The sequence below is a fragment of the Nansenia antarctica genome (genome assembly GCF_963989245.1).
Source record: "Nansenia antarctica genome assembly, chromosome: 14".
In the NCBI taxonomy this organism is placed as follows: domain Eukaryota; kingdom Metazoa; phylum Chordata; class Actinopteri; order Argentiniformes; family Microstomatidae; genus Nansenia; species Nansenia antarctica.
In genome coordinates, this window is record NC_137684.1 from 1,381,558 (window position 1) to 1,389,570 (window position 8,013).

Here is an 8,013-nt window from a genome sequence, read left to right on the forward strand (position 1 = left end):
CATGGCTTCTATTCCACTCGTTATGATCATTTTAACATCTTTGCCCCTTTACAGAGCGGTTTATACAGGACCGTTGTATCCCGAATTATCCAATGGAACTTTTCATCACTTTTTTGTCCCAGATGGAGATTATGAGGAGTACCAGGACCCAGAGGCATGTCAGATGCTGTTCAGATTTGCCGACAATCGGGCGTGCATACCGGAGGAACACAGTGACTCCGCCGTACGGGACGATTTTATTATCATGAAACACCAGATCGAAGACGCTACAAGGTTGCTGGAAGGCATAGGCAGAAGTATCTCTCACGATCTGGACGGAGAGGAGAGCTACGGGACATTTCTCCGAGGGGAGATATCCCAGATCAGTGAGGCTTTTACAAGTGTGGAGAAATCTCTCCAGGAATTGGAGGTGAAGTTCAGACAAAATCAAGACAACGACCATAGAGAGCAACATCAACTCAATGACAATCTGCTGAAGCCCATCCACGACACTGGAGACACACTCAGGGAGACTATAGACGTGTCGGTGGGACTGAGAGATAAGCATGAGCTTCTCTCTCTCGTGACTCGTAGTCATGGCACACGATTGAGTCGTCTCAAAACAGAGTATCTTAATGTATAATGGTTTGTGTGTGTGTGTGTGTGTGTGTGTGTGTGTGTGTGGGTGTGTGTGTCTGTCTGTGTGTGTGTGTGTGCGTGTGTGTGTGTGTGTGTGTGTGTGTGTGTCTGTGTGTGTGTGTGTGTGTGTGTGTCTGTGTCTGTGTGTGTCTGTGTCTGTGTCTGTGTCTGTGTCTGTGTCTGTGTGTGTGTGTGTGTGTGTGTGTGTGTGTGTGTGTGTGTGTGTGTGTGTGTGTGTGTGTGCGTGCGTGTGTGTGCGTGTGTGTGTGTGTGTGTGTGTGTGTGTGTGTGTCATGGCCTTGCGATCCTTCAGCCCAATAAACGGCTGAATAGTTCATTGTGGTCGAGAAGACAGTGTGGAGAAGTCTCACTCTCATTGTGTCTCAATTTTGTCTGTGTCTCTGACCTCTGTCCTCAGTGCCTTGTAAATGTATGATCTGGAAGGGCCCCCAATGCAAACATCAACACATTCCACAGACCAGAGCACAAGGGAGAGATGAAAACTGAGCCAAAGTTATGCCTGTGCCCCTTTTGTCCCACCTTTGGAGGAAGAATGTTTTTAAGTGATCCAATCCAGCTTTTCAGCATGCCTTATTAGTAGCCTTGTGTAAAAAAAATGTGTGTTATCCCATAAGCAGTGTATAATAAGGCATCACTGGTACCTAAAACTGCCAGTTTTTTATTTGTGTGTCCTTGTCTACTTTGCCTACCCTGAAGAAGGTCTATGACCGCAATAAATTAATGATTTTTACACAGATTTGAGTGTGCGGATGCTGCTTTTTTCACTCTATTTGATACTCTTCAGCTCCAGCACCTCAGCTAAGTCTGATAACGGATGAGCGGTGGTATTCTCACTATTTCTTTGGCTGCCTTTACAATCAGAGCCATTTTACATTTGTATGACGTGTTTTGGTCTGTAGTGGAGGCTCATTGTCATGCCTTCAGTATTGTTACAAAGTCAATACAATGCTAGTTACATTTCTCTCTGGTTCTCCCCAGACTACTGGTAGTGTCATCCTGCCTCTTATCAGATACATGGAAAATTGAGCATTTCAAGCGTGATCTGTCATTCAGTCCAAAGCTGTACTCCTTGGGAATTGCGTCCATTTCCGCCTTCTGAATGAAAATAACATTACAGCCTGAATGGACAGTAAAGCTTTTTAACCTTGAACTTTTGACTCTTGTAATTCCATCTCTGCCAATAGTAAATGGCCGTGTCCTTTCCTGTTTTCTTTGCCTCTTAAGACGCGTTTGTTGTTGATGTTAAACCTGGGGGACCGAAAGAGACTGAAGTGCTTTATGACAACTTAACGTTCTCTGATCTGGCCTCCGTTCAGTGGCGTCTGAAGTCTGCCACTGCCTTCCACAACCATCTGGAAGTGGTTTATGTTCGACTCACAAGTTATGTTTATCTACTTTCATTCCCTATCTAAAGTCTGCGTTTGTTCTGTTGTCGGAGGAAGCGTTTCTTTCATTTCTTTCTTAGTTTCTTTCTTTCTCTGAGTTTTTCTTGGCATTTTGCCAGTGGTTGTGGTGTATTTTGTATCCATATTATCTGTGGGTTTCACAGAATGTGAGAGATAGTGGACATGTGGGCATAAACAGATCTGGTTCAAACTGTTGTGTTATTACAGAAAGATTGTATGCTAATAACAACAGAGGCTCCATGTCTATACAGCATGGGATTGTTGAAAATGGAAACAGTCTACTGTATTTGCTCTCATTCCTTCCAACCACTGGAACAACCACAAAGTAACTGCTAAGCGTGACCGTTTTTTTCTTCTTTTTTTTTTTTTTTACAAAGATAATTCCCCAGTGGATGTCAGCAAGCCAGATGGGCTGTGATGGGTGCGACTGGGTGTGATTTCCTCTGTCTGGCTTTCCTCATGGCCCGGCTACCCCTCAGGGACCCCTTCTCATAACAGAACTCTCCCTGCAGCCGCGGCAGCTCTGACCAGCCCTGCCAAATAACTGGAGCTCCTTAGAAACCACCCTCAGTGAAAAAGAACATATTTATTACATAAAATGTACTTAAAATGTATGGATATGTATTTTAAGATCTTATTCTGTTTTTTTTCATTTAATATGTCTACATATCATAAAGGGAATATGGAAAGGGAATTGGTTTCTGTATGAAGATCTGGATACTGTATGTCATCCATTTTTCAGTGGGTATGATGATTTCCTTTATGAAGGATTTCCTGAAAAACAGGCAAAGAACAAACAATATTTACCTTTGATACAGTTTCTAATCTGCTTTGAATGACATGTTATTCTTCCTGGCATACAGTCTAGTCATTTAGCAATAAATGTATGGATAGGGTAACAATAATTTGAAAGAGGGTTTGAGGGCTAGAAAAGGCAGTTAGCAGAAGCAGGGGGAAATGAGAGAAACAGCTGTGTTTGGAGGAGACGTCAAAAAGATTTAAAGGGATTTTTTTGAGAAAGCAATTATAGCTTAAACATTTTTTGTAATAACTTCCATTTTGTGATTTCTAAATATATATATATATATATATATATATATATTGAATATATTGTACTATTGTATTTATTCGTTTTTGTAAAACTATCAGATTACAAAAGCAATGTATATCTGACATGGGCCATACACTGTGTGTAACCTTCTTGGTTTTCAGCTGCACTGGCAGACTACAGAGTTGGCTATACGTAAAATGCTAGACAGCAACCACCAGTATTGTCAACCGCAGTGCAAACATCTGCTGTTGTAAACACTTGGTTAACAACAAATTGGTTCTGTAAACGTTTTCCTCCTCAGCCAATGTGTTTGTGTATATGACGCTGTCACTATTCTGCGGTAGGAGGTAGTAATAATATGTACAGTATATACAGTATTTATATGTCGAATTTTCCATATGGTGTACATTTTATATTGCATTTATACTATTATATTACTCTCTCAAGACAATATAAATATCTATATATCTCTATATCTATCTATATATATACTGTATCTCTATATATACAGTATATATATATATATAGATAGATATATTGTCTTGAGAGAGTAACTTCTATCGTAACTAGGATTTCTTCAGCACTAACACACATACCAGGAGTTTGATTACTGGTGTAACCAAATGTCTTTTCTTATGAATATACAACTACAAAAGCAAAGGTTTGTTCGACAATTTTATTCTTCAAAAATATTTCAATTGGGCGGCCATATGATTAGACCTCAAGTGCATCAAAACATCTCCCATCAAATACAGTATTGATCCTAATACTCATATTTTCCTTGAACAAACACAAATGCATATCTGCATACATACAGTTAAAAAAAATGTACATTTACATTTAGTATTGGGTACATAATACTACCACACCACCACACCCTCTGAACGTTTTGATTACACATCCATAAATTAATTTCCAACTTCAATTCTCAAAGTTTGTGCTATTGGTTTCCTGTGTTCATTTTTTTAATTCGTTTTTACAGGAGATTTTTTTTGTTGATTGTTCAACCCTTGTATAGCAAGCAAATGACACTGAACAGTTTATTGGACGAAAATATCATTCTGTTGATATTCTGGGTTATGAGGGACAGAGAAAAAAAAGCACCAGAAGAACTGAAATCCACTTCAGTAAAAATACCACGGTCCCTAACATACCCACGTGAGTGAGAGCCAACATCTTGCTTTCTTTGTGCAACGCTGTGCTGTGTGAAGCCTCTCAGTGGTAAGACCGTGGGGTAATGTCCTTGTAACATTGCTCAACACTGCTGTTTCAGGAAGGGATGAGGCCTGTTGTCTCTGGGTGGTTTTTGGCAGCCTGTCACACACATCCGTTCTCCTGTCTTGGCTTGTGCACCACTGAGTGGGGCTGAGGGGGGTACAGGGAGGGCGCCAACGTGCACAGGAATCCAGCCAACAAGGTAAGACCCAGCCCACCCCAGGCACAAAACATGGACCAACCGTATCCATGACTGATATCCTCTGGTATTCCGTACATGTAGCGTGGGTAACGGGACAGTTCGAAATTGATACCAGCCACGCATGTGCACAGGGAGATGATACAGCATGTTCCTGTGGGAGGGGAAAAGAGAGGAAGGCATATAAAAAAAAGAAATCAAACAAATTCTATGCAACGTCACACATGCCATCCTCCTTTATGCCTGCATCCTCTTATGGACCATTTCAAGCAGAGAAGAGAAGAGGTATTCACTTTTTTTTGAATGGCCCACTCGACATAACAAACTCTCTAGCGCCCCACAATGGTGCTTTGAAGTACTGCTCTGTATGTAAATCAGATGCTCTCACCTCCCATGAGGAAAAGAAGTCCGGCTACATACTGCATGAGATCATGTTGCTTACAGCAGCCCAGGACTCCAATGATCCATCCGAACAGAATGATGGAGACAGCCATGCCTATGAAGCTTGCCGTCATTCGTTGCAAATCTTTGAAGAGAGAGAATCGATTAATTAAACCCTTCAATGATACTGAAACATATCAAACAGCAAAAATAATTGTAATCTGTGGTGCTGAAGGCTAGATTGGTAGATAAGGCTATTGGGAATGCACCAATTGGAAATTGCAGGAGGCAAAATGAGGATGTGGGAGATGTGACTTACGCAGTGCATGCCATTCATCTTGTCGTATTGTCTTGGTGAGATTGATGGGCAGATTTTTAGGGAGAACTGAAGAGGAGTAGTAGTACTTTATCGGTGTGCAGCGCGGAACCAACCCTGCAGATAGAGAGAAAACAAACAGATCAGTTTCACATGATGGCCAAGTGCACATTGAATTGAAAAACATCTTCTTGTGCTGGTCGAAATCTGTCCAGTTGAGCTCTTCTCAGATACGGAATCTGCCTCAACAGAACATAATGGTAGTCTAGGTCAAGGCCTAAACATGTCACCATAAGCACACACATAACGTTATATTGGCAGAAATAAATCAAACATTAACATTGCCACATCAGACGTGAAACCGTGTTGTTGCTGCGTACACTGAAAAAAAAAAGTCTGTCGAATCTACCTAAATGAATCATGGACATCGGTTGCATGAAATAAAATCATGTTTTGCTATCATTAATCTTTCATAAGAATATAGTAAGACAATTTTATAATAGACAAATATGATTTTATTATGCAATTTAAACCCAAAGTTTTCATGTTCATGACACAATAAAAACATGTTACAAACATGTTTTTTATTGTGTCATGAACATGAAAGCTTTGTTTGGGATTAAATTGCATAAAAATGCGTATAGGGTGTAAGGCGAACGCGCAACATCAGCACCTTGGACAGCGCATCATCTTTTTTCCTCCATAATGCTCGCAGAGCTCTAGCTCTAGCCTATCCGCTCCAGTGCATAATTATGGACAACAATGTAAACCGATGACAAAGAAACATCATTTCATTTCATTCCGTTGACATGGCACAGGGTAATGACGCTCTAAATAAAAACCTTTAAATATGAGATCCTCGGTTTCCAGGTTGAATCCCTCCCGATGACACTTCCTCCACAGCCCGGAGATGGTGGAGTTAAAATGCCGACTGCAGAGGGACTCCATCGCCGGGGCAGGGGGCAAGAAGTGTCGTTTAGCCCGCAATAGGATTCCACCGCTAGACCCCTTTCTCTCCACGTTGTTCTCCTTCGGTAACATGCGGAGGGGCAGGTTGTTGTTGGCGATGTAGATGTACCCCGGGTCATTTCTTTTGTTGGAATAATTCTTGCAACGTTCCCGGTGCCTCCTGGCATCCGTTTCGTACCAGTTGTTGGTACTAATGGCTATTGCGATCAGCCCTAACGCACCAAAAGCCAAAAACAGACCTGCGACTGTTAACGTCCTCATCGCAGCCATGTTCCGCGGTGCGCGCTTGGAGGTGGCTGTTTTGCGCGGATATCTCTCTGCCTCCCTGCTTAGACGATTCCTCCGGACAGCATCCACTACAATTCCGCTGCTCCCTGCCGCAGGACTATGTTGGATGACCATACGATGTATATCTAATGAATATCATCATAGAGTCACTTACATTGACAACAGGATAGGACCCAAAGTATTTATTCCCTGTCTGGTTGATCTAGTGTTCCCAAATACAATCAATAAATAAATAGCAGCCATTTAATGTGTACACATCTAGGCCCAATTCTGCTTCCTTTCTCTCAAGCGATATAATCCGATATAGCGCAAGAGTGATGGGGAGTCGGATATGTACTGCCAGCAGATGGAGACAGAGCAGATTAGAACATACTCCCCCAACACTATTCTCATCCCTGATCGTGAAAGAGAGTTTCTATCTGGGAGAGGTCTATTGTTCGACACTTGTCTTGGCTGGCTGTCACTGAAAACGTTGGATTGGTGGGAAAGTATATACTTAAACTGTGGGTTGTTGGGAAATGATAGAATCATAGAATTTGGGTCAGGAAATCCACCTCAGCTCTTGCCTGACCACTAGGCCTGCGACAAAAGAACATTCTAACTGGGAGTGTTGGTATCAGTGGTAGAAGAAGTATACTTCTTAAGTATATCAATACCGCACAGTCAAAGTAGCCTACTGTAAAAGTCCTGCATTCAAATGCTGCTGACAGACAGACAGACAGAACGTTTTGCCCCTCTCTGTAAGTTGAATTGTTGTTTAGTATTATATAATTTGTCATATCCAGTGTTCGAGTTATGTGGGAGCCAATGGGCGCTGAGCTCCCATAAGGAAGGTCTGAGCTCCCATGAAAGCAGTAAAATCATACATAACATCTGTGGGGGTCGCTAATACATTACACAACCATTATTTAATCAAAAATGTCAATGTAATGAGTATTATTTATATTTATTTATATGATAAATATTCTAAAATAAACACGTTTTCCAAAAGAACTATGCGCACCATTAATCTCCTGTGAATGACAGTAAGCCTTTGACTGCCTGCACTTTACCACCAAGACACTATGGGGCGCAGTAGAATATTGTGCAACAGCAGAATATGATCGTTGAGAGCTTGCGAACGTGAAAACACGATTATTGAGAAGATTTTCTAGACACTCAAAGACACTTTACAAACTGAAAAGATCGAGTAGTAATAATAAAAAGAAACAAAAAAGAATTAAAAGAAAGTATAGGGGCCTAATTAAGGTAGTGTTGGGGACACATGGGAAGGGGAGGGGGAGAGGGTTAACTGGTGAAGGCAAGCTTGAAGAGGTGGGTTTTGAGGGCCTGTTTAAATGTTGGGAGGGTGTTGGCCTGTCTGATGTGGTTGGGGAGGGCGTTCCAGAGGGACGGGGCTGCGTCTGAAAAGGCCCTATCACCCCAGGTCCGGAGCTTGGTCCTGGTGGTCTTGAGGGTGGTTTGGTCGTCAGACCTGAGGCAACGGGAGGGGGTGTGGAGGGGGACGAGGTCGGCAAGGTAGGAGGGCGGCAGATTGTTGATGGCTTTG

At 42.0% G+C, this 8,013-nt stretch overlaps 2 protein-coding genes across 2 annotated transcripts; one reads left to right on the forward strand and one right to left on the reverse strand.

The window, feature by feature from the left end:
• Nucleotide 1: 1 nt before the first annotated feature.
• Nucleotides 2-622, forward strand: LOC308170169 (fin bud initiation factor-like; the record flags this gene model as incomplete). Its single annotated transcript, XM_080544931.1, has 1 exon — nucleotides 2-622. One exon carries the CDS (start codon nucleotides 2-4, stop codon nucleotides 620-622), a length of 621 nt encoding a protein of 206 aa, XP_080401057.1.
• Nucleotides 623-4,413: 3,791 nt separating this feature from the next.
• On the reverse strand, nucleotides 4,414-6,446 carry LOC308170493 (transmembrane protein 178B-like; the record flags this gene model as incomplete). Its single annotated transcript, XM_080545282.1, has 4 exons — nucleotides 4,414-4,664; nucleotides 4,899-5,036; nucleotides 5,211-5,324; nucleotides 6,050-6,446. 4 exons carry the CDS (start codon nucleotides 6,444-6,446, stop codon nucleotides 4,414-4,416), a joined length of 900 nt encoding a protein of 299 aa, XP_080401408.1.
• Nucleotides 6,447-8,013: the final 1,567 nt, after the last annotated feature.